At 43.4% G+C, this 26039-nt stretch overlaps 1 protein-coding gene across 1 annotated transcript; it reads right to left on the bottom strand.

The window, feature by feature from the left end:
- Positions 1 to 369: 369 nt before the first annotated feature.
- On the bottom strand, positions 370 to 26039 carry LOC149869415 (carbonic anhydrase 3-like). Its single transcript, XM_090040266.1, has 7 exons — positions 25927 to 26039; positions 19841 to 20038; positions 8655 to 8773; positions 6874 to 6966; positions 5468 to 5533; positions 4458 to 4613; positions 370 to 702 (listed from the first exon to the last, which is right to left on the bottom strand). Exons 1-7 carry the CDS (start codon positions 25967 to 25969, stop codon positions 583 to 585), a joined length of 795 nt encoding a protein of 264 aa, XP_089896392.1. The 5' UTR covers positions 25970 to 26039; the 3' UTR covers positions 370 to 582.

The following is a 26039-nucleotide window of genomic DNA, read 5'->3' as shown; positions in this document are numbered from 1 at the left end:
TTCTACCTGGGAGAAAGTTTAAAATCTTTGCATTCTTCTATGCCTAAGGAAGGGTGCATGAACCTGAAAGCTTGAAAATAAAGACTTTACAATAGTCTAGTTGGTCTAATAAAAGATATCACCTCTCCCATACTGACTGCTTATAAATTACACCAATACAAATGAGAGTTTAATCTGTATTGACCATTTTAAAGTTGAAAGTAACTTGCACTTCTTCTGAAAGACTCTTTGGTGTTGAAAAAGGCAAATACTAAGGAATATGATGGTAATTGGAAAATGTCTTTTCCAGTAACTACTTTTTTTTTCTTTTTAAGAAATCTTCACAAACAAGCAAATGTAAAAGCTAAAGCACTTAAGAACCAAGCAGACTCCATATTTCCATTTTATTTTGAGGATTTGCCTTGAGTAAACTTTGCCCTTCTACAATTAGATTCAGTGATCCATCAAATTTTGTTATGCTGAGATTCAGTCTCAGGACCTCTGGATGAAGATGTGTGTAAGAGTTGAAGAGGACATAAAGCTTACTAGACTTTGGGATATAGAAATTTCGTCCCTTGAAGACACTTCACTTCAGCAAAGATTTCACAGGAATGAGGAGCTCACCATTCTATAATACCGAGGCTGAGGAGGGCGCCAGTTATCCACAAGTGGACGAAAAGGTTCATTTTCACTATTCATGGAAAGGCTACGGAGCTTTGCCATCTGCAAGGAAACATAATAAAAATGCCAACATGTGTTCATGGAACTGAGTTGGAATTCCAGTGGGTGAAATAGCATCCACTGATCATTAAACAATGGATCAGTATACCAATGGATCCTTTGACCCTTCCCACCTCTTCTGTAAGTGATCTGCACTCTCACCTTCTGAGTGCAGACAGAAGTGCAGCTCCCCACTCCAACTGAGAATGCTTTGCAAAAAGCATTTTGAGTTGCAGTGAGCCCCCAGATCAAACAAGTTCACTGTTGGTTCCAGTGGGGTGGGGGTTCTAGCTGCTGGCTGTGAGCCTGCAGCTAGTTTCCCCAAGCACTGGCCCCTCTTCCATATAAGCCTGCGCTGGTTTCAGAATGGGGAGGGGGACAAGGACCAGAAAGAGTTCATTCAAGGGGTTCCCAAGCCAGCACTGGAGAGAGGACTTGGTGAACTCCAATTTACCCATCTGGGGGCAGGCTCCAGTTCACCTACCCACCCCTGGCAGCAGGAACACTTTATTTAAAGCTCATTCAACGAGCTTTTATCGAAAGTGCCCCTGCTGCCATTTCATTTTGAAGTGCGGGGACACTGATACGCAAGACACTTGACGCTGCTGGAGCGTGGTAATTACCATGCTCCAGCAGACTTGATTATATCGACTCGATTAATCAAGTCTGCTCCAATACACTATAATTACAATGCATCAGAACAGCCTTGCCTGTGTATAGGAGCATAATGTTTCCAATGAATAGCTGAAATGCTGCTGTGCATAATTTCCATTTTGTGAGAGAAATGCCCAGTGCAGCATGAAAAGAAGATACACAGTGGAGAGTTATACAATAAAATGTGCAGTTTACAACTGGCCTAGAGAATTCTCCCCTTTTATCTCAATCCTTTACCCAGAATGTAGCCCAAGCAACTGGTTTATACACTGTAGTTTCTGGGGAAGAATTTTTCCCTGTAAATTTATAGAATTGCAACAAATGCCATAACCGTCCTAGCCCATGTGCTACTGTATAGGGAGGGTAAAATACCAAGGGATTCATTGCTACTGTTGTATCTAGGTACTCTATTTCTAAAATCATTCCTAAAGCTAATTGTCTGAATATAGCAGTCATCAAAAATATATCACATGAAAGTGAGCACTTCCTCAGCACTTAGTCATTGCATTTTAAATGAATTTAAAATTCACAGTTGCTCATTAATAGCTACACTTTCATCAGGGTTACAGATAAATCCCTAGTTAATCCTCTGTAATGTAAATAGCCAAATTGGTAATGAAGCTCTAACCACATTTGTGGTAACCCATCAAGAAGAATGGACAATTGAGGTGAGCTCTGCTAAGTCAAAGGCAGGATTCCAAATATCAAATACCTTTAAATCTTGACATACACAAGGAAAAATAATTGTAGGATTTGTGTAAATACAGTCATGTGCTAATGGGTATTGATTCTTGACCCTTATCTCTCAGACCCCATTATGTTTTGGGGGTTTACAATGTCAATAATGTTTTCATAGATTTCATAGACTTTAGGGCTGGAAGGGACCTCCGAAGATCGAGTCCAGCCCCCCCCGGCCGAAGGGCAGGAAGTCAGCTGGGGTCATAGGATCCCAGTAAGATAAGCATCCAATTTGCTCTTGAAGGTGTTCAATGTAGGTGCTTGAACCACCTCCAAAGGCAGGCTGTTCCAGACCTTGGGGGCTCAGACAGTAAAGAAATTCTTCCTTTTGTCCAGCCTGAAATGGTCTCGCAGTAGTTTATGACTGTTTGACCTCGTCATCCCTTGGGGCGCTCTGGTGAACAAATGTTCCCCCACATCCTGGTGGTCACCCGTGATAAACTTACATGTGGCCATCAGATCACTCCTGAGCCTGCACTTTTTTAGGCTAAAGAGCCCCATGGCTCTCAGCCTGTTGCCGTAAGGTCTGTTTTCCTGACCTCTGGTCATGCGCATGGCTCTTCTCTGGACTCTCAAGTTTCTCCACATCCTTTTTTAATTGTAGAGCCCAAAACTGGATGCAGTACTCCAGCTGCAGCCTCACCAAGGCCGAATACAAAAGGAGAATGATGTCCCGGGATCTGCTTGAGAAGCATCTATGGATGCAAGCCAGCGTTTTGGTTGCTTTAGTAGCCGCAGCATCGCATTGCAGGCTCACGTTCATCTTGTGGTCAATGATGAGCCTCAAGTCTCTTTCTTCCGTAGTGCTAGCTAGCATAGCACTGCCGAGCTTATAAGGATGCTACAGGTTTTTCCTCCCAAGGTGGAGAACCTTGCATTTTTTGGTGTTAAACACCATCAGGTTCTCATCCACCCATTGGCTGAGCCTGTCCAGGTCAGCCTGGATAACCTGCCTATCTTCTGGTGTGGATGCTTTGCCCCAAAGTTTGTTTTCTTGTGTGTACTATACTGATATGGCATATGTGGTCTAACTGGAAAGCCCATGTTAGCTGTACCAATTATATGACTGTTAACACTGTATACATTAAATTTCATTAATGATTTCAAGTTTTATGGTTTGTGGAATAACCAGTTGTACCTTGCCATTGCATTCTAAGGCAAGGACAACTACCACTCCCAATCAAAGACAAAAGAGGCCATTGTTGGGATGGGTGTGAGGCAACTGGAGAGTAGCAAAGGCATCTGAAAGGGTTGGCCCATCAAGCCAGAGGAGCTCCAGGTACCTCAGAAAGACTGGAACTTTCTGCACAATTCTGGTGACCCATGAACAATTATAATAATGGTGGCGGGGGGGGACTTGCCTTGGAGGTTTTGGCAGTTTAGCTACGATAGAATCAAGGTCTTTGAATCTCAGGCTTTGGAGGTTTAGTGACCCCAGCAGCTAGTGCTGGCAGAATCAGCAGGAAATTTGAATTCTGGGGAGACTGGCAGGTATCTCAGGAGGACTAAGGTATAGCTAGATGAGAGGGTAAAAAGTTTACAGATTGTTTTCCTGTCTGCAAACAGGGCTGGCCCACAATTTGGGGGGCCCCCTGCAAGATATAGTTTTGGGGCCCCCTAATCCATCAAAAAAAAAATCAAAATTGTGGTTAATTGTGGTATAAGCTCACTGAAATAAAATAGTTGGGGCCTGGCTGTGTGGATGTGGGCTGTGCTACAAGGGGCACAGAGTGGGAGCAGCATGTGCTGGAGACGCCTGGGTTCCCTCCCTGGGGCTGGGGCAGGAGAGGAGCCGGGAACTCCTCCTCCACTTGGCCTAAGAAGCCCTGCATTGAGCCCTTTAAACATGGAGCAGGTGACAGGGGGTGAGTGGGGCATGGCTCCTTGACTGCGGGACCCCTGTGGCCACAGGTGCCACAGGATAAGACACTATTAAAATGGGTTTGGATTTATGTTCAAGGCATGCTGATGGGCAAACTGGTAAGTCTAAGCCTGGAAAAATGAGTAACAGGGAGGACAAGAACAGAGCAATCCAGGGCAGGAGCAGGTAGGCATAGGGGCAGGGGCAAGCAGGAACTAAGTAATGATTCAGGTAAGAGTGAGGCACAGGTTCAAGCTAGGCTAGGCAAGGTTCAGGGAGGAACTAGGCAGGAGCAAGGCACAGGTTGGGGTAGAAGAGGGGCAGCAGGAACCAGGATAGGACACAAGGAAACCAAGGCTCAGGAACCAGGACTAGGAGCAGGGGACTAGGACTAGGAACCAAGAGCTCTGGGACTAGAGCTGCCACTGCGTGTGCCACTCATCCTACCTCATTCATCATACCCCTCAGTGCAAGCCATGCCAATGGGTTGGTAGATGTAGTTTACCTGATCTGGACTGACAATAATAGGTTCCCTCAGAATAATCCAGGTGATGACCTCTTCACAAGGAGGTGTAGTGAAGGAGCCATGGTAAGTCCAGTAGTCTCGAGATTTAGGAAAAAGAATTGAAGGATCAAAGTTTGGAAAGGGAGCTTCTTTCCCCTTAAAGAGAAAAAAAACAAGCAAATCAGAAATCTCAACAGCAGCACAAGTAGAGATACAAGTCTTGCTTAAAAGGAGGACTGAAGTTCCCATAGAAGAATCAATGAAAGGTCCAACTTCATTCAAGTGATACAACTCCTTTTCCATTCAAAAGTTTGTTTAGAAATTTATTTTCCCAGAAATGACTGTTAGTCCAAAGCCAAGGTCTCATTTATATAGCACACACCTTATCAAATTGTCCACTGTGGCAAGTAAGACTTGTAAACTTCTGAGAAACTCTTTTCACCAAAATATAATGTTACTTAATAACTGTGACCATACAAGAAATATCAATATCTATGATGACTTCAACCACCTACCAGAAGCACTTCCAGTCCACTTCTGGGTCCGCAGCCAAGTGTGCAGGCCCCCCTCCCGTGGTGATTGGTTGTAGGGAGACCCAGGTCCCCCGCCAGACCCAGGAGGCACCAGTCAGAGCTGGGGGGGTCCCCCGCTTTCTCCCCGGTGGAACTGGAAGTGGACTGGAAGTGCTTCTGGTACACTTCGAGGTTCACTGCCAAGCATGTGGGGGCCCCCCCATGCTCCCACAGGATGCTCCATCTGCCCCAGCATCTCAGCATTCACAAGGTGCCTGGTACTTTGAGGTACGTAGAAAAAACATTTAAAGCTGTGTCTATGTTTGAATCATCAAATCTCTCAAATCTCCACCGAATCAAAATCAGCAACCAAAGCTTTGAACAGCCCTAGTGGTTATTGTAAATTGCAGGGCAGCCACTATGTATTATCACATCTGACTTTTTGGTTTGCAATTGTGCTGCATCTCACTTAACCTGATACAATAAAAACTGTGTTACCTTTGACTTAATAGCTCCAACTTCTTCAAGAATTCTCTTCATCTCTCGTTTGATAGGTTTCCCCACCTCAAAGTAAAAAACATAAGCCAAAAAATAGTTATGCCAGAGGATTTTTCTTGTATGATGCTTCACTGTATATTACAACTATTAAAAAAAACCCTGTACTCCCATCTGTCAATATTCTCAGAACATACCATAGTTAAATGTTATACTTTATAGAAGGCAAAAAGAACATTTCCTGAATAATATTTGAAGTAACTAATTGTTCATAATTCTGCTATATGCAAAACACACACACACACAAGACTCAATCATGCTCCAGTGGAAGTGAATAGTATAAACTGCACTGCCTTGAGAGGGGACAAGATGAGCCTACACACTTGATGCACAAGATATTATCATAATTAAAAAGGGAAGTGACTTCACATCTAACAATTCCACTGACCAGAAACAGAAAAATATAGTTTCTTGAGCATGCCTATTTACCATCTGATGGTAATTTCCCTCTCAAAGGAGTACTATAGCCGTTTTTGAGCTGAAATTGTACATGTGGGGGTACAGAGAAGATTAAGACAAAACTTTGAGAGAGATTGTTAATGGAGATCAGGCAGGAAGTAATATATAGCTGATTGCTGTTAGATAGGCATCTACTGTTGAAATCACACCTCTCAAACAAGACAAATGCATCTTGGAGATTCCATCCCCACTTGGTCCCCAAGTCTACACAATGTTTTGGACACACAGATGTGGCATCAGACATGTCTGGAAATAATACAAGCTTTGCACAATAATAAATTTGGTACTGTCAGGGCTGGACCTAGGGAGTCTATTTGAGAGTGGGTATCAGCAAAGTTAGGTGTCAAACTCACTTTGTGCCCTGGGCCAGATGCAGGCTGGATTCCTTCCACGCCAGATCAGTCTGGCATATGCAGCAGCAGTGGCGGCTCCTAATCTAACCAGGGGCATGCAGCAGCAGCTCCAGCTCTGGCACAGAGCACATGCTGGTGGAGTCGTAATCCAAGGAAATAGGGTTGTGGTGGTGGTGACAAGTGGCGTGGTTGGAGGGTAAGGAGGGTTTTAATCATCTCTTGTTAATCAACCTGCCACTAATCCACCAGTCCACCAGCTGCAAGGGCTCCAGTTTCTGCAGTAGACCACTGCCACTGGTTACATATCCTCAACTTCTGGTTGCCCTGGTGGCCTAGAGTGGTTCTGAAGGCTGGATCACCCCTAAGGTAAGTTTTAGTAAGTCCAGACCCAAAATAAGCTAAAATTCCTGTGTTCCATTCTGATCTTTTTCTTCTAACATGATACAATATTAGAAAGTACAATGGTAATTCGTTTTTGCTGCAGTGGGTCAAACAACAAGCATATGCTTCATGCAACGATGAGCACTTTTTACTTACCTTCAGAAAAATGGCCAAAATAGCCACACCATCATATCTTCTCACAGCATCAGCATAATTACTATGTTTTGGATTCCAGTGTAATAGATGAAGCTGGAACCAAAGAAAATTAAAGTACTCTGAATCCTATTATGGAGTAATAAGCATCAAAATTCAATCCAGTATCCCTGGGGCACTCAACTGAAAGAGTTCAGAAAGCATAGGAAATACAGGATAGAACTCCAAATGCCATAAAAAGCCGACATGTGATTGTTTAAAAAAAACCTCATGAAAGTGCTGGGACAGGTATAGGATATAGTTACACATGTTGGCTATTTTGCTTTTAAACGTAGATATTTTAATATGATGACTGTGCAGAATAACTTTAAACATGATAATGTAATAGAATCATAGAAAATTAGAGCTGAAAGGGACCTCAGGAAGACATTCAGTCCAACCCCCTGCTCAAAGGAGATGCTTTGAGATTTTTAACCAGGCATGCAAAAGCACACATGAAGTGTTGGAGTTACCCATTGATATCCTCCTCATCCTAGCTGGATATTCAGGATAAACACATTCTAACAAAAGAATCATAATTCATTTTATAAATGCATTATAAATCATTCTGCCCATGCTTTTGACTCTTGTCCTCACCCTGCATTTGTATGAGATTATCAAGATCTACTGGGGCATCTTGTCCATCTCTGATTTTTAGTTATTTTTAGTACATTTTCCCCACAGGTTTTTTTTTCTTTTATATGTCCTCCATATATTTACATAGGTACTAGTGTCGTGACTGCTACTGAGTATCTGAACACACAGAAAAATCAGGAATAAAACAACTATTGAATTTAGAACCCTTTGCTCACTTTTTTGTTGGCATACTGTGACACTTAAGGTCAAATCCATATAGCCCAAGGTTTCTAGTTACACTTTGTACTCTAGACATTCTCTCTCTCTTCTGTATTAAGGAAAGAGGTTAAATGGCAGTCTTCCAAAAAACACACTTGAAACATTTTGCCTGATGGAACAAAAGCCAGAGTTTGGGAAGATGGAGTCTGCCCACTCAGCCTGCAAATAGAAGCTACTAAAGCCAGACAGCTTGACCATAACAACTGATGCTACAAAACATGTGGAGATCCCACCTGACAAAGTTTGAGGCCAAACGACATGTAATTATGCATATGGTCTGCCAACTATTATTTTTTTAATGAAGAATGGGCAGAGTACTGTATAACTCTACATACAGCATGTACAGATTTTAGAACTGCAACACTAACAAAATACTTCAAGCAGATAGTTCATGATATTTTCATGGCAATATAGAAATCAGAGAAGATTAGAGACCGTAGAAATATCTATACACCATTAATAATTGTACAAACATTCTAATAATAAAGTGAAAATGTAACAAATTACATTGTTTCATTTTCCTCCCCTCGTATTCGTGAAAAATTTTCCTACATGTGGTATGCTTTGAAATAAGCAAAAAACAAAACAAAACAAACATCTTTCCAGGAAGGATGGTGTTCAGCTTGGGGGATATTTACATTTTTGCTAATGGGTCCAGATTGCATGTTTGTTGGAAGCAACTCATCCTGTTTCACAGTTAAGAAACTCTGTAGAAATAAGAGGTTTAATCTATAATCACTAAACAGAAGTAAGTATTTGTTAGGTGAAAGATAAAAATCGGTGTTTTTCCCTGCTGTGGAATAACATTAAATTGTCACCTGGCCCCATGTCAGCATTTCAAAAAAGAAAGAAAGAAGAAAAAGGAGAAAAAAAAAAAAAGCAAATCCTACCTCTCCTGCATATTTCACTCCATCCACAACATGCTCTGACCCCTGGTCATCAGACGAACCCCAGTGGAAGTGGAGCTGACGCAGTCTGTAGATTCCTGGGAGTGGTCCACCTCTCAGCACTGCAATTGATTATCTGCATCAACCAAGCTCAGACCTTTCTCAAAAAGCTTTGCAAGCATTTCCTGCACAAGAGCAAACCTTAAAGCTGCTGAGCACCTTCTAGAAATCCAGTTTATTTTGGTGGGCCTTGAGGTACTTCACTTCTGGCAGAATTTGGTCTATATCCTTCCATTTAATTCCACAGCTATAAAACTGCCATAAATCAGATGAAATCCTAGAATTTGATGGCAAAGTCTACGAAATGGGTCTACAGGCGCTATGCTTTCAACCCCAAACTACAACAGACTAGTTTGAAAAGTCATGAATATTTAAAAAGCCAATGTTTTCTGTAAGGTAGGTCTAGTTCCTGAAGAGATGACAGGAGAAAGAAATATGTTAGACAAGCTGCTATTTTCCCCTACAAACATTCAACAGGTTTAATTCTTGCAGCACTGCCATCACCTACAGGACTGACAGCAGTGAGGGACCTTATTAAAAGATTTTTGAAATTCCAAATATATGTCAAATGGATCTTCCTAGTCCACGTGCTTAACACCCTTGAAGAACTCTAAAAGATTGATAAAGTAGGATTTCCCTTTACAAAAACGAACCTGACTTCCCCAGTAGATCACAATCCATGTAACTGTTGATTTTATTTTTTATTATAGATTTTTATTCTAAACAAATAATGAAGATTTTGGATTATAAAATGAACAGAAAAATTATGTTTGGACATCCAATTACTTGTTAAGGATAGTTGTTAAGGATACGTCTGATTCTGTCAGGCATTAATGCCTTCAGTTGCCCTTCTTTAATGGCCATATATACAAGGCATCCAGAAGTTGACCCAAATGGGCCTTCCTAATTAGCTGTATCTAATGTACATCTCAGGCTCTGAAAACTAAATCCATAACCATCTTACCTGAAGTATCAAATAAATTAAAATGTCAGAAGGATGTGAAAAGTTATCAGCTACTGCTCATGTGTTTACTCAGATAGGTAATACAGTACACTATTTCCAAACAGTAATAGTAATAGCTGTAAAGGATGTCAATCCTCCATTAAAATAGATTTGTAAAACCGTGTAATCCCATTTGAGGGAAATACTGATAAATTATTTTCACTTGTGGATTATCAGTTATTTTCAATCTGGCATCAGGTGAGGCTGTAAGATTTCATACCAAAAATGCATGCTTGTCTCTATAAATACAGAATAATTTGTGTTTCATTGTTTTGAACAACTCATGACATGAAAGACTAAAATGCCCGCAAAACTAATTTAAACTTAATTACTCAAATAAGAAGAGAGAGTTTTACTTGTGTTTTGTATGTAGACATGACATAAAGCACACAAAAACACTGTGGTGCTCCAGGAACCTACTCAATACACTAAAATATTCTACAAATGGGAGTGGATTATCTGAAGTGCTCAACAAACGTGAAACTAATGAAATATTGTTAAGAATACAAGTGTCATACTGGGTCAGACCAATAACCCAGTATTCTGGCTCTGGAAGTAGCAGCAGTGTTTGCTTTAGAGAAGTGAAAACCAACTTTTCTGGCAGGTGTGCCACAACATAAGCCCTTCATCCTTCCTGAGTGTTACTTCAATCCCCTTCCCCTGCCTGATCTGTGGCTCAGCTTCCTGGTCTTAGCCCCATCTATCACTGTGTTCCTTGATCCCACCCTGAACTGCATCTAAAGTGGTCTATCCCTTGACCACTATCTTGTCTGGTGTTCATTATCATTGGTTTAGAGGTGCCGGAGGATTATCTGTTCCGTTTAACAGCCAATAATAGATCCATCATGCATTAATTTGTCCAGTCCCTTCTGAACTTTGCTATAGAACCTGCCTCTATAAACAATGGTTCTCAACCTTTTTAGATAAATGGCACTCCTTGGAAAATGCCAGTTCTTAATAAAAAATTAAATGAAAACTACAGGAAGTAATAGAGCAAATCTTCCTTTGCAAAGAACTCAGAAAGACCACAACAGATCAGAATGTTTTAGCACTACAAACTCCTATTTGAAGTATCTGGGTTTATCTTGCGAATCATGTTTGTATACCTAACAGTGCTAAGATTCAATAGCAACTCATGGCACCCTGGTTGAGAATCACTGCTCTAAGATGTCCTGTGGTAATGAGTTCCACAAGTTAACTATGCACTGCATTAAAAAAGTATTCACCCTTGTTGGTTTTAAAAAGTGGTTTCCTACTAATTTTGGTGGGCTCTCCCTAGCTCCAATATTCAGGACGTAGTGAAAAATAGTGCCGTATTCACTTTGCCCACACACAGTAATTTTACAGACTTCTATCATATCCCCTCTCTGCCTTCTCCTTTCAAAACTGAAGATCTCTAGCCTTTTTACTCTTGGTATGGAAATTGCTCCATACACCTGATCATTTTGCTCTTCCCTATACTGTTTCTAATTCTACTACAGCATTTTTGAGATGTGGAGGCCAAAACTGCGCAGTATTCAAGGTGTGGGCACACCATGGACGTGTATAATGACATGATGACATTTTCTTTTTGTTTTTAATTCTGTTCTGCCCAACACTGTACTAGTAGTTTTAGTCATCGCTGCACATTGAGCTCTCCAAAAACATCAGCTATCTACAATGACTCCATGATCTCTTTCCTGAACTTATAGCAACTTGTCCCAAACCCAGCATTGTGTACATGTAGTTGAGGCTATTTTTTGCCCGATGTGCATTACCTTGTATTTATTGACACTGAAGTTCATCTACCTTGCCCATATACTTAGCTTTGCATGATCTTTCTACACCTCCTTTCTATTCGTCTGGGATTTGACTCCTGGAACAATTTACTATCATCCGCAAACTTGGAGACTCCACTGTGCAGGCTCATTCCCAGGTTGTTGATGAAAATGTTGAACAAAACTGAACCCAGCACAGATAACTGCACAGATGACCTTCCTCCCTCCTGAACAGAGGCCATTTAGCCCTACCCATTGCTTCCTATCTTTTAACCAGCTCTCCATTTAGGAAATAACCTTTCCTCCAATGCCCTGGCAAACCAGCCTTCCCCCCCCGCCCCAAGACCTCTGGTGAGGGACCATGTGAAAAGCTTTTGGAAAATTCAACTATAGTGTGTCACTGGATCCCCCTTGTCCATGTGCTTGTTAACCCTCAAAGAACTCCAGAAGACTGGCAAGGAAGAATTTCCTTTTATCAAAACTATGCTGACTCTTCTCCAGCTTATCATATTTGTCCATGTGACTGATTATTTTCATAGTTTCATAGTTTCTAGGGTCAGAAGGGACCTGAGCAGATCATCGAGTCCGACCCCCTGCCATGGCAGGAAAGAGTACTGGGGTCAAACGACCCCAGCAAGGTGTACATCTAGCCTCCTCTTAAAGACCCCCAGGGTAGGAGCCAACACCACTTCACTTGGAAGTTGGTTCCAGGTCCAACTTCCAACTATAGATTATTCTATGCCATATAATTTGGGAATAATTTAGTAAAATCTAAATTGTTGCATTCATAGTGTTGCTTTACAATAAACAAAAAGGACAATGTAATTAAAATGTTATAGTTGATGAGTAAAAAAAACAACTCATAAATAAGCATTTGCTTAGAAGATATCAGCACCTTCAGTGATTATGGCTAATGAGACAGGTAAGCACGTTCTCAAAAATCTGTCACAACACATTTACATACTTCACATTTGGACTAGAATTTTCTCTAGGCTAGCCCACTATTAAAAAAAGAGAAGTTTGCACTTAACTGGAAAAGAACTTCAGTGTAAGATGTAAACTTGGTGTTAAAGGCACAAAATGGCACTGAGCACACAAAGGATTTAGACCGTATGTCATATACAGTTCTGTCAGTATATACAGGTCAGCCCTAATAACCAAAACACATGCATTATTTCCATTATAGGCCTCATTTGACTAGGGACTGCTTAGTTTCCCTGCTTAGAGGATTCGGTCCCAAATGAATTTTCATTCATAACCTAAAGTAGGAATGAAACCTGTGTCTCTAGGGGCATAAAAAATTGACAAGCCACTCTAGCAAGACCTTGTCTGAATACCAATCAAGATCTGACCTCCAAGTTTCAACCTCTAACAATGGCATGAAAGTTCAAAGTTAACATTAATACAATTCTTAAATCCTCCTGTGTCTAAGTATTGCTGGTCTCAAATTATAACTTGATATCATACATGCTGGATTACCTAGGGATAAAAGGATGTGCTAAGTACAGAGAGAAAGGCTTAACTTTGTTTCTGTTCTTTGTTGGCATGTGCTGTAGACACTGGGTTAAATAAGTGAAGCACTGTTCTGGGTTTTAACTAGGCAAATTCTTAAAACATTTATTGACTCTATGATTTTAAAAGTTATCAGATATTAATTATGGTAATAATAACATTAACAATATAAGTCATCATAAGTAATTTTCAGTTATGTAAAGTCAATGGTATTTCTGGATTCTGCATTTAATAGTCATAGGATAACATGGACAGAAAGAGATGGTAGCTGAAGCATACTGGGGCTGAGGGAAATTTAAAAGCACACGGTTCATTGGAAAGTAGAGCTGAACTCACTCATATCTAACTAAAAACAATAAAGACCTACATGTCATTCCCTGCCTGAGTTTCCTCAATAATCTTTAGTGTTCCTTGGGATTTGGGTTAATATTCATTTAGCATTTTAAGCTTTCTCTCTTGGGCTTCACTCCTCCTCTTCATGAACATTTCACCATACCACATTCTTCTTTCTCTCCTCTTTGTCATCCTTCTGCTTCTGGCCATTTCAGCAGTGAAACAGCTCCTTCTTAGAAACAAAACAGACCACCCCTAAATCAATACATAATATATAAACAGATGGTCCCATGTGATATTAGGGCTTTGCTAGTGATAGTGATACTCTTTATTAACATGCAGCTACAGTAGTTCTTGCTACACAGCGTCATGCTTTTTTCAGGGAAGTGGACAAGGTTCCTCTCAAATGCTTTCCTGGCTCTCCCAGAATGGGAAGAGACATTCACCACCAGAGAAGAGACTTTCACAACCTGGTACACTTATGCTCCTTGCTCAGGAGACAGGCTCTCTTTTTTGGGTTGACTTGTCTAATTGGGAGGCAGATGCATAAAGTCCTAATTCTAGCTCTGGTTTGGCCTCAAGCCCTCTGAAGCCTCTTGAAACACTGGGAGATTCACTTGGTAGACCTGCGTTTTCCTTTTATTGTCTTATCTGATGAAATAAATAATTAGCTGTCTACACTGGACACAAGACCCATGCTACTTAGCCAACACATCGGAGACTACACCAAGAAGCAGCAGGAATACTCAGTCACCAGGACTAAACACAGATTGATGCACTCCATCATTACTGGGTTATTCCTGGACCTCCTGGGAATTAAGAAGGTTCTAAATTTCCTCCTGAACTTCAGTAGTAAAACAATGTTCTCTTTTCAAAGCCTACTCCTCTGCCATCTCATAGGGTTATCTCCCACAGAGGACTTTGAATGGAAAAAAATCCTATGCATGACTGAGGTATCTTCAATATTACAGATAAAACAAAAAAGCCCTGTTGATCTTAAGAGATTGGAACTGGAAGCAAAACAACCTCTTTAGTAGCTCTTTTGGAGTTCGGTTGAACTGTTTCCCTGTGGAAGACATCAGCCGGCTCCATGGCAATGGTCATCGAATGCGATTGCCCCCAAATATCTGATAATATAACCAAGTATCACTAATGTATGCTGACTTTCTTATGTGCTTCTTTCCCCAGGTGTCCACCCAGATCCATTCTTATTCTTTAAAAAAATGAATGCCCACCAAGGAGAGGGGGAGAAAAGGGTGCTGTTGGTCCTAAATGTTAAGACTTAGTTTAGTTGGTGCTCAGAGGGCAAGGCAAAAGTTGTTCACTTCCTGGTAAGCTCAAGGTCAGCAAGGACAGCTCAAGATGCTGACCAAGGTAGCCCACAGGGGAATGGTATGAACTAACAAAATGACTTCTAAACAATAGAGTCATGGAGTAAGCAGCTGTGAGCTGACATTTTCTGTCTAGAAGTCTTTTTCCTGATGGTAAACTTACTTTTTTTGGAGTTCATAGTAATAGTGCAGCAAGTCTATTAACTCCCTACTTACTCCACACAGCTGGTCAGATGCCCAGCTCAGGGTCTTATGTCCAGCTCTCTGCTCCCCAACACAGCTGGAACATTCAAATATGACACCCATTACCTCCACTGAGTCTGGCATCATTCCCTGGTTTGGCAGGACATCTAGGCTAGGTACAGACATTATACAAACTGGTATAAATGATCGGAACCTGGTCTAAACCTGTAATAGAACAATAGTTCGGTACCCATAGACCAAGGCTAGGCAATTATTTCGGGCGGAGGGCCGCTTACCAAGTTGTGCCAAGCAGTCAGGGGCTGCATGGGTAGCCCCTCCCCTTGACAGGTACCCTGCCCCCGGGTTACCATTTTGGGACCAATGTCCCATTGACTTGGGACCAACGTCACAGGGCCAGCACCGGTGGGGCTCAGAGCGGGGCACAGGCTGGCAGGAGTCTGTGGAGCTGGGCTGCACCAGCAGGGAGAGGAGGGAGCTTGCCCCACTCTGGGCCCTGCTGATGCTGACCCACACCTGCTCACTCCCAGTGCCCACCTGGCCCCGCAGTACAAGCAGGGGGGCAGCGCACAGCCCCAAGCCCCTGCTCAACAGCAGGGAAGGAGCTGGTGCTGAGTGCAGGGGAAAAGTGGTCCCTTCCCTGCACCATGCCCAGAGCTCCCTGCTGCCGCCACTTGCAGCCATCGCGGGGTGGGCAAGGGGCTGCTTTTCCCCTGTGCTCAGCATCAGCTTGTAACCCACCCCCGCTGCCAGCCTGGGCTCTGTGCTGGCTCCGGGCTCACCCGTCAAGACTGTGCCATAGCAGCAGCAGCTGTGGCCCCCCTGCTTGCCATACCAGGCAGTATTGGCTGCTACTGCCACCCGCCTGGAGCTCGTGCACTGGGCAGCAGCAGCAAACACTTCGGCAGCAGGAAGGAGCTCTGAGTACAAGGCAAGGGAGGGGCTGCTTTTCCCCTGCACTCAGCACCAGCTAGTCCCCTGTCCTTCCCCACGCCCCCCACCCTTACCTGAGTTTCTCACACTGGGACAGCCACATGGTCCCAGGCCAGAAGCCCCTGCTGGGGCTCCCGGCTGGGAAGATGGGGCCAGGCGGGCCCTGCTGTTGGAGGAGCTCTCCAGGGCTTCCCCTGGGTCTACTGTCAGGAACCAAGGACAGATAAGTTTTAATTTTCTGAATTTTTTTAGGGGCTCCGTGAGTCAGGTAGAATGGCCTTGTGGGCCAGAACCTGCCCATGGGCCGTATTTTGCCCACCCCTGACATAGACCAATTTAAAATGGTGAAACCCAGTCTAAGATAGACAGGGATGGATGCAGTATTAGATTTAATTGGTTTCTAATAGGTTAGACCAGTCCATTGAACTTTTGTACCAGATCCCTTCCCGACTCAAGTTAGGTTGCAGTCCTCGGGCATCACAGGCTGCTTTGCAGTACCCCGCCTCCTGTGCTGTGCTACCCATTACGTATGTGGCTACCAGGATGGCCCAGGGCTCAGATGGCCAACAGACTACTGTTGCCATTTGTTCAAATAATAAAAAAAACATTCCCACAAGCTATTTTCATAAGTATTACTGCTATCACTAGACAACGGCCCAGAATCTATACAGGTAAAATCTCAGAACACTGAGGCTTCAGGAGAGCAATCACTTGAACCAAGTATTATGGTTGCTCTTATTATACACTTTACCAACAAACCAGCTGTTGCTGTTAGATAGCCATCTTCTGCAGGAGCCACTGCTGATTCTCAGTCATCCATTTCAGTAGGTATTCCACCAACCACATTGTCCCCTTCTCACCAACTCACATTCTTAGACTTTGGTTGGTTCAGAGGCTTGGATCTGTCAAGCCTCCATCAGCGAGAGATATTGTGACTACATGTTCAACCAAGTTGTCACAGTACTCCTGTCCCAAGTCACCTGTTAAGGGCACACCAGACTGTTCTCCCAGACTGGTCCACAGTATCTCAATAGTCTATCACAACCGAGTCAGTCAGGGGAGACAGTCCTCTATTTGGGTCCATGAAAGCCATCCATTCCAGAGTTATTAATGGTCAAAAGGGAAAAGCCAAAAATAAATAAATAAATAGCACCAGGTCATAGTAAGATTCTTTTTCCATGAAGACCCTTGGGAGCAGTGGCCCCCCATCTGGGTCACAGGTAAGTATGTATTAATAGTTTTAAATCACTGGTGTGCTGTCTGGCATTCTCTTCACCAGGAAGAAGCCCTAAGGCAACCATCAACTAAGGGCTCTACCTTCAGCCAGACATTTCAGGTAATAAAGACTGAAAGCCTGACTTACTACTAGGTTGGTTTACTCTTAAAACTCCTCCCTCCAGACAGGGCAGGCAGGAGCGGGGAAGGTGGCAGCAGCGCTGGGAAGGGGGTTACAGGGAATTTTGGGGTGGGCATAGACCATGCCATAGCCACCCCTCCTAGTGCTGCTGCTGCCTGCCCTGCCCCGAGTGCAGCCCCCGCGCAGCCCCCACACCGGGAATAAGCCAGCACAACCCCTGGCCCTGAGCCCACAGTGGGAAGCTCACCATCGCCCCACACACAAATCCAGGCAGCAAGGCATATGCTCCCCATACCTCCCCTAGGGGTGCACGCAGCAGCTGGGAGCCACCCTTCCTTCCCACCCCTTGGACAAGTCATCCACAGCTCCTCCCTGCCCCCAGCCCTGTGCCCCCCCTATCCTCTGTCCCTTCCCTCCCCCAGACTTCCTGGCAGGCCGCATTCCTGGCTATATGCATGCATGCGGCATTTAAATCAGTGACATTATCAGCTACGCTGGCCAAAAAAGGCCAACTGCTGATGTCAATTTTTCTTTTAATCAGTGCCAATCCGATATATTTTTCTCTACTTATTTTACTATAACCCTGAGGGAACAGCAAACAAACTATCCCTGCAAATAAAGACATGACAAGAGAGACAGGGTAGAACACACTGAATGTTTTCTGCTTTTATATAGAGGGAGACGCCTACTTTTTTTAGTTAGTCACTTTTCATCTCTGAAATCTGAGCCAAACACTTGGAGCAGTTCATCTGAAAAAAATTCAGACAATTGAAAACCTATGGCCACAATGTAACGTTGATGCCATGCACTGCTTGAGGCTCGGCATTCCATATTACACTCAATAACTCTTTTAATTTATTTGTTTGACAGTAGTGTCTTTGGACTGCAATCAAGAATCAGAGCCCTGTTTTATTTGAAATTGTGTTGACTTTAGTTTACAGTCTAAAAGTAAGATGACAGGCCGGAGCGGTTAGATTAAAAAAAACCCAAAGATTGGATGGCAGAGCAGAAGAAAACAAACAATAAGACAACACAGATGAGCAAGTTAAGTAGCTGGTATAGCTCATCAAGAATGGAGTTGCATTTGCACCAAAACAAAATTAATCAAATTCAGAAAAAGATCACATATTAGGAATAAAAGCAAAGTAATCTCCATGAAATAGATTAATTTTTCTTCTTGTCAGAGAAAGAAATGAAATCCAGCAACTACTCTGCCTTTTGTGTTGCTGCATCTTATTTTATTAGATAATACAGCCTATGCACTTTGACAATTGGTGGGTTCATAAGAACAAATCCAAATAACCCCAATCAAAATTAAAGATGCATACACACATTAAATATGTAAGATCATTAAATCTATTAGCAAAAATCTTTTGTGCTAAATTACAGTGATCCCTACTAGTAATACTGCAATACTGTTAATTTTAGCTGCATAATATATACTCTATATTAAACACAAAAAAGCTGGTTCAATTAAAGTTAGAAAAGTTATGTTTTACCTTTCCTTAGCTTACCATTTCATATATTACAATCCAATGGCATAATTCTACATATGTTACACTCAAAATATAGTGAGTGAGTGCAGTACTGGATTCAAATATATTATAACCCTTCCAAAGATTCTTACAATGTCTTGGTTTAACAGGGTTATGCCAAGGTTTCAGTAACAGGGTTATTGAAATTGAAATTTCAATACAGTTTTATTGAAATTTTGGCTGTTGCTATTCTATTTTTAGGAATATACAAACTTTGTAAAGATGAAAGCAAGTTTTGAATCATTTTACTTCCTAGAGTTGAAACAGTGCTGTAATATTCAGTTAAAGTTTTTCAGTAAGTAGTGAAGCAATTTTAGAGCTTCTTTTCAGAGCATCTTCCATGAAGTCCGGCCAACACAACCACTGAGATGTCAGAGTGATCAAGTCAAGAAAAACTAAATGCTTACACATATAATTATACTGGTTTCAAAACGAGTCCATTCTTAGCTTTAGAACCACAGTGACATACAACCTAGTGCATATTCTTGTAACTACTCCAGGTGAGTAGATTAATTATCAAGACTGATGATTTTGAATGTCACATTTCCTTTAAAAAGAAGATTATTTACAACTAAAACTATTCAGCCCTTTCCTTTGGTACTTCAGGTCTCTTTCAGCAAGAAATATTGTAAGTCTAATCCTGCCATCCTCTCCGGCAAAAACATCATTGATATATCTTGGAGAATCTTAGTAAATCAAGTATTAAATGATTTGCATTCTTCTCATGTTAAAAAAGAAAGAAAAAAAAAATCAGTATTATTACACTACAAGAATTATTCAAGCATTCCATCAAAGCACACTGGGTGAAATTCACCCTCTTGCATAGAGCCAAAATATCTGAGCTCTGTGACCATGGACAGCGGTGTGGTTGTTGCATCTCTAGAGTTCAATTCCCTGCCTCCAAGCCCAAGGATAACGTTTTGTTTGCTGTACAGCTCCTCCCCCTACCTGAGACTGTAGAGCAGTTGCAACATCCCCGCTCTTGGTGTTTGGCATCAAGGCCACTAGGCAGCATGAATGTGGATCTTAAAAAACCCTCATCTTATCCCCAATATGCCTTTTGGTCTGAGCAGGGCTCATGCAGAGACGGTTGAGCAGAAACTAGCATAAAAAAATAGGTTTCGTCTTCCAAGCACTCAAACGTTAACTCATTAAAAAAATACTAACCTGATCTATCAAAAGTGTCATCAAAAACAACTTTGCAAGTTCTCCCGTTGTTCAGAATGGTCTTTGCTGCACCAGGATCATAACTAGCAAACCAAGGCAGTAGCGAGTGGTCATAATGGACTTCTTTGCTATTGATTTCAATAGGCGATTGATTGTGTCCTTTAGCACTTGGGTAATATTCATACCAACGATCAGGTCCTATGAAGAAATTAAAAGGAATGTTATTAAAATGTCTTCCAGCCAGGCATAAATTTAATTTCTGTTTTAAAATATAGAAAATTAATGTCATGCTTAGCTAAAGAACACCAGTAACTCTTATTAGCAAGAGGACTGCTGGTCACTTGGATGCATGTATTTCATGACCTACCAGGATTTAATTGCAGAAAGGACCATTAAATTATCTAGTCCAGTGGGGTACCAACCTTTTTTGGCAGGCATGTCATAAATTAACCCTATACCCTCCCCAAGTGCCAATCCCTTTCTCCTGCCCTGCTTTCTGTTCCCTGCCCTATACCCCTGACCAATCTCCTGCTCTGCTTTCTGCCCCATCTAATGCTGTGTTACCCCTCTGCCACATGCCATACATAGAGGCCACAAGTTGGCCACCCCAATCTAGTTTAGCCTCCAGTATATCACAAGTCATTACACTTCAACAGATATAAACCCAAAGACTTTAGTTAAACTAAAGCAAGCGTCAAACATATGACCCGTGGGCTGGATCCAGCCTGCAGAACCTCACCATCTGGCACTCAGTGCTGCCCCTAAGTCTGATCACATGGGGCACAACATGCACCCATGGCATGGAGCCAGTCAGCAGGCCAGATCTATACCACCTGCAGCACAAGTCCCAGACTGGCTGAACCAGCCACCAAATCAGGTATATTGTGGGAGAGGAGGGGAAGGGAGAGGAGGTTCATAGGCCAGATGCAGCCTGCAGACCAGCCTCATGTCACTCATCCAGCCTATGGGGGCAGATGAATGTGACAACCATGAACTAAAGCATTTCACTCTTCAAATGAGATGATTGTCACAGGCAGAGAAAAAGAAAGACCAAGGATGCCATCAATACCCAAGACCCCTGCAATAATAAAGGACCAATTAGGCAGAATATGCCCAAATGATATCAGCACAGAAACTATGCCCCATGCTGCATAGAAGAAAAGATGATAAATGCAGATGCCTCTGCCAATCTACTCTGCAAGAAAATTCCTTCTCGACTCCATGTCTGGTAATTAATGTGACTGCATACATAAGACGTGCCAGGCACACATCTAAGATTTTACTTCCTCAGAATAATGGCCTGCCTCATCCAATGTCCTATCTTCAACTAAGTTCAATCTGGGGGGAGAGGGTGGAAGAGGAGAAAAGAAAGACAAATCCTAAACCTGTCAAAATCCCCAAACTCAGATTAAATCTAGCAAATATTACACTGGGGGGCGGGGAGGGGAAAATCCTCCCTGACCTGTGCAGCCAGATGAGGCCCTGGAGGTGTGTGTTTCAGGTACATTCTCTTAAATGCAGAGCTATAAGTGTAATGAGACTGTTGAGGGCAATGCAAGATCTCTTATTCTTCTTGCATTCCACAATAATGAATTTGACTGGGGTCACAGATTACAACGCCATATAGGACAACTGCAAATGTTCTGCCTCCACTATCCCCAACCCCACCCCACATTTTCTCTCAGAAGCTAGATTAAAACATGAACTTTAAAAAGCATCTCTCATCTCATGTGCAAGATTCTGAGCAATGGTATACCCACCACTTCCCCTAGCAAGCTAATCCAGTGGTTATTTCCTCCCACAGCCAAGAAATTCTGTTTTATTTGGAGGCTGAATTTAAATGACTGACTTCCAGCCACCAGACTTTGTTCCATCTCTCTTGGCAATGGTGAAGAGTCCCCTGTCATCGGGGGGGGTTTTTGTGTGTCACTACCTATATGTAGCAATTGACACCCGTCATTCTTGTCTTCTATAAACTGAGTAAGTTGAGCTTCTTAAAACTCACACAGTAAGGCTTGTTATCCAGCCCCCAGATCAGCCTTGTGGCTGTCTGGTGAGGTCTTTCCAGTACCCACACATCATTCTTCATGTGGAACACCAGACTGGAGTGCAGTACTCCGGTAGCAATCTTACCAGTGCTGTACCAATGCTTATAGTTCTGCATTTAAGAGAATGTAGCCACATGGGGGGCTATCAAATCCCCATCTCTCCTCCACACTGGCTTTTTCACGCAGCCCAAGTTTGCAACAGCCTTTTTGCCTAAGCACTGTACTGAAAGATCATGCTAAAGCAGTGATCCACCACACGAAGTCCTTCCAATCCACTGTTTTTACAAGACCCAGTCTTTTATCCATTAAATATGACTTGCCTCTTTGGCTGCCAGATGCATTACTTAAGAGAAATGTTCTCTAAGGCTGTGCCCTTTTCACCAGATGTGGAAACCTGCTATGAGCAAGCTTTAACAAAGGTTTGAAATAAGTCTATAGAGCAGTGCTTCCCAAACCTGTTCTCAGCATGACCCCTTTTCCTCACATGACCCGATTTCCTCAGCATAGCCCCCTTAGCCCCATCTGCTGATGCTGCAACCCCATTTGGGGTTGTAACCCACAATTTGGGAATTGTTGCTATAGAGCTCTGAATAAGGCTGAAGTTGGTTCCTTATTCCCAGCTACTTATTCCTGGCTCCCAGTTCTTGGTTCCTTTTTTAAAGCTAATCTTTATACACTTAAAGGTTGTTAACAATGAATTAGACACACTAAGGCATTAGAATTTCATCAGAAATGTACATTTACTAATAAAAATGTAAAATAGTTTCAGGTATCAAGTACATAGCTCTGAATAAGGAGCTGAGATTAGGTTGGGATTATGGAGCAGAATCCTTTTCGGGTTACCCCAAACCACATGTCTCTGCCACTGGGAGACTCTACTGAAGAAGCCTGGGCAGGGCTTCTTCTGACCCAAAGCTCAGTTTTCATTCACCAGCCTGGCACCTGACAGCCCCACAGACCTGTGTGTAATGTTCATGGCCCCAAATAAGGAGCTGTGCTTGGGCTGTGATTATGGGGCAAAACCAACTATGGGTCACCATAAATCATGTGTCCAGAGGACAATCCTGTCTTCATGCCTGGGGGGACAATCCTGAAGAAGTCTGACCAGGTCCCAGTGTGCCTTGTTTTGCATGCCAGCCTGCCAGAATATGGCACCCCAGGCCCGTGTCCTATGTACATGGCACTGAATAAGGAGCTGTGTCTGGATTGGGATGATGAGGGAAAATCCTTTCCAGGTCACTCCAAACCACACACCTGTGTCACTGGAGGACTCTCCTGAAGAAAGTGTTGGGCAGGCCCCTGCCCAACCCAAACCTCAATTTTTGCATGCCAGACTGCCTACTTACAGGCCCCGAGGCCTCTGTGCTATGTACATTGCCCCAAATTATAAAATGAGCACGATCTTGGATTAAATCAGGCAAAAATCCCTTTCGAGTCATCCCATACCACTCATCTCTACCACTGGGAGCCTCTCCTGTCGAGCCTGGGAAGGCCCCTGACTAACCCAAAGCTCATTTTCAAGTGCCAGCTCCAAAATAAGGAGATGTGTTTAGGCTAGGATTATGGGTGGAAAACCTTTTTGGGTCACCTCACAAGCCACACATCTCTGCCATTGGGGGACTCTCCCAAAGAAGCCTGGGCAGGTCCCTGCTCAGCCTGAACCTCAGTTTTTGCATGCAAGCCTGCCTACTGATAGGGTCCAGAGGGTCTGTGTGCCATCTACGTTGCCCCAAATAAAGAGCTGTTTGGGCTGGGATTATGGGTTTAAATCCTTTTCAGGTCACCCCAAAACACATATTCCTCAGGGGACATACCATCAGGGGACTCTCCCAAAGAAGTCTAGGTAGGGCAAGCTTGGTTTTGGCATGCCAGTCTGCCAAATGACATCACCCCAGATTTGTGTACTATATATGTTCCTACAAAGGACTTCAATAAGGATCTGAATTTGGGCTGGGGTTATCAGGCAAAATCCCTTTTGGGTCATCCCAAACCATACCTCTCCACCACCTGGGGACTCTCCTGAAGAGGCAAGGACAGGTCCCTGCTTGACACGCTGCTTGTTTTTGAGTGCCAGCCTGCCATATGCCAAGTACACTGCACCAAATATTGATCTTATTTTGGGCTGGGATCACAAGGCAAAACCCACTTTGGGTCACCCCAAACTACACATCTCCCTAGCCAGGGGACTCTCCTGAATAAGTCTGGGAAGGATGCTGCCCAACCTAAAACTTGATTTCTGTATGCCAGCCAGCTGACAATCCCACTGGCATGTGTGCTATGTAAACAGCACTGAATAAGGGCTGAGATTGGGCTGGGACTCCCAGCCCAAATCCTTTTGGGGCCAACCCACACTGCACCTCTCCCCCATTGCTGGACTCTTCTGAAGAAGCTTTTTCAGGCACCATTTTATTCTCAGCTTTTTCCACCAGAGATTTCTATACATGACATTAAGTAAGTTGGTAGTGCCAGACAATGTCATCATACCTACAACCCATGTAAACTGAAATTAAAAAAGTTATGTGCATATCTAGCTCTGTAGCAAATTACTAAACAATGCCTTCTCAAATCTCAATCATTGGTTTTTCAGAGATGGTAGTACCCTATTCCCTTGCCCCATACATCTTTCTTGTATTCTGTATTTAGGTCTTTTGTATTCAAGTAGAAGAAATGTTGCTAGTTAAAACATGTCAGTGGTCCAGATTAATTCAACAGAGAACATCAGACATATTTGCAAAGTTATCACAGTTGGCTGAAACAAAAGTTATCTCATTGCAGGTACAAAGGAGTGGGGATAACATATGATGCTGGCAACCATTTGTACGTTTCCACAAACTTGGTGAGACAGAGCTGGAGTTACTGGCTGACTGCAATTTTAGAATTAAACAAGGTAGGATATGGAGATACATAAGCAATTGAAGAGCTCTCCAAAGCTCTTTGGAAGGAAAATGTACCAAGCCATGTTGTTCCTGTACAAATGTCCCAGAAACAATAAGGACACACCAAAGCCTCACCGTCAGGGAATTAGAAATACTGTACTGGTGTTAATGCAGATCACGTCAAGTTCACCTGCTACCATTAATCTACCTTCAGTAGATGGGCAACTAGATTATCTCCTTTGTTTCAGCAGCCCTTGCAGCCAAACTGGCACCTGCCTTTCCTTTGGATTAAACCAGCAAGGCGGCAAGGGGGATACTGGTGTGTGGACAGCTCAGCATCTCCATATACACTGTTCAGGCTCTTGCACCCTGGAGAAGTCACTCTGGCTTTGCTTCATCTTTCAAGTGAGGATTATAATAAGCAGCATCATAATTATATTGTCCTGCGAGACAGATGCCTACTGCTACTACTATTGGGGCTAATACTGTGATTTTCCGTTCTCATCTATCTTCTATGTTACATTACTGGATGGAACACTATGCACTGATAATGATGATTTATTTTTCCAATTACTACCATAGGTAACCAAATCCAAGACAGCTTTGAACACAAGATGACCACCCCAAAAAGAGGCAGATTCCATACATGGGTCGGCAGGACATATTATTCTATAATTTGCTCTAACTTTCCATGTATAGCATCTAGTTACTGGAGGGCTGTCTTAATTCTGGCCCCAACAGATGTGTAGCCTGACCCCTGCATCTTATTCCTCTGCCACTTGCCCCCTGGCCTGCACCCTGCCAGCTGACCCTGGATCTATAACCCCCCAGAGCTAGGGCCAAGCGTGACAGGCAGCCAGGAGACCACAACCAGTGCACCAGGCTCCATGGCTGGCAAGGGCTGCACGCGCCCTTCAGGGTGCCTGGTGGCAAAGGGGCTGCGCTACCACAAGCATTGGGCCCTTCGGTGCTCCCACCGCCCCCCACCCTTGGCACACCAACATCCAGACTGCAGGTTTGCTGGCACTCAGCCCCAAAGCATTTCGGACCGCTGAGGCGTGCTGTCCCAAGCACCCACGCCCCCCGAGCCCCAGCCCAGCCCAGCCCAGTCAGCCAGGGAGCCCTGGCACAAGCGGGGACGCCCGCCGGCCGCCCCGCTCACCGTTGTGCTTCTCGTAGCCCCAGGGGCAGGGCGGGTGCGACATGGCCTCGGGATGCGGCTGCTGCGCGCGGCGGCGCCGGCGCCTCGCGCTCTTTTGTGGCTCCCGCCGGCGG

This window comes from Crocodylus siamensis, chromosome 3 (assembly GCF_052110815.1).
Source record: "Crocodylus siamensis isolate JL-2025a chromosome 3, ASM5211081v1, whole genome shotgun sequence".
Lineage (NCBI taxonomy): Eukaryota > Metazoa > Chordata > Crocodylia > Crocodylidae > Crocodylus > Crocodylus siamensis.
This window is presented reverse-complemented; position numbering and strand designations above follow the sequence as displayed.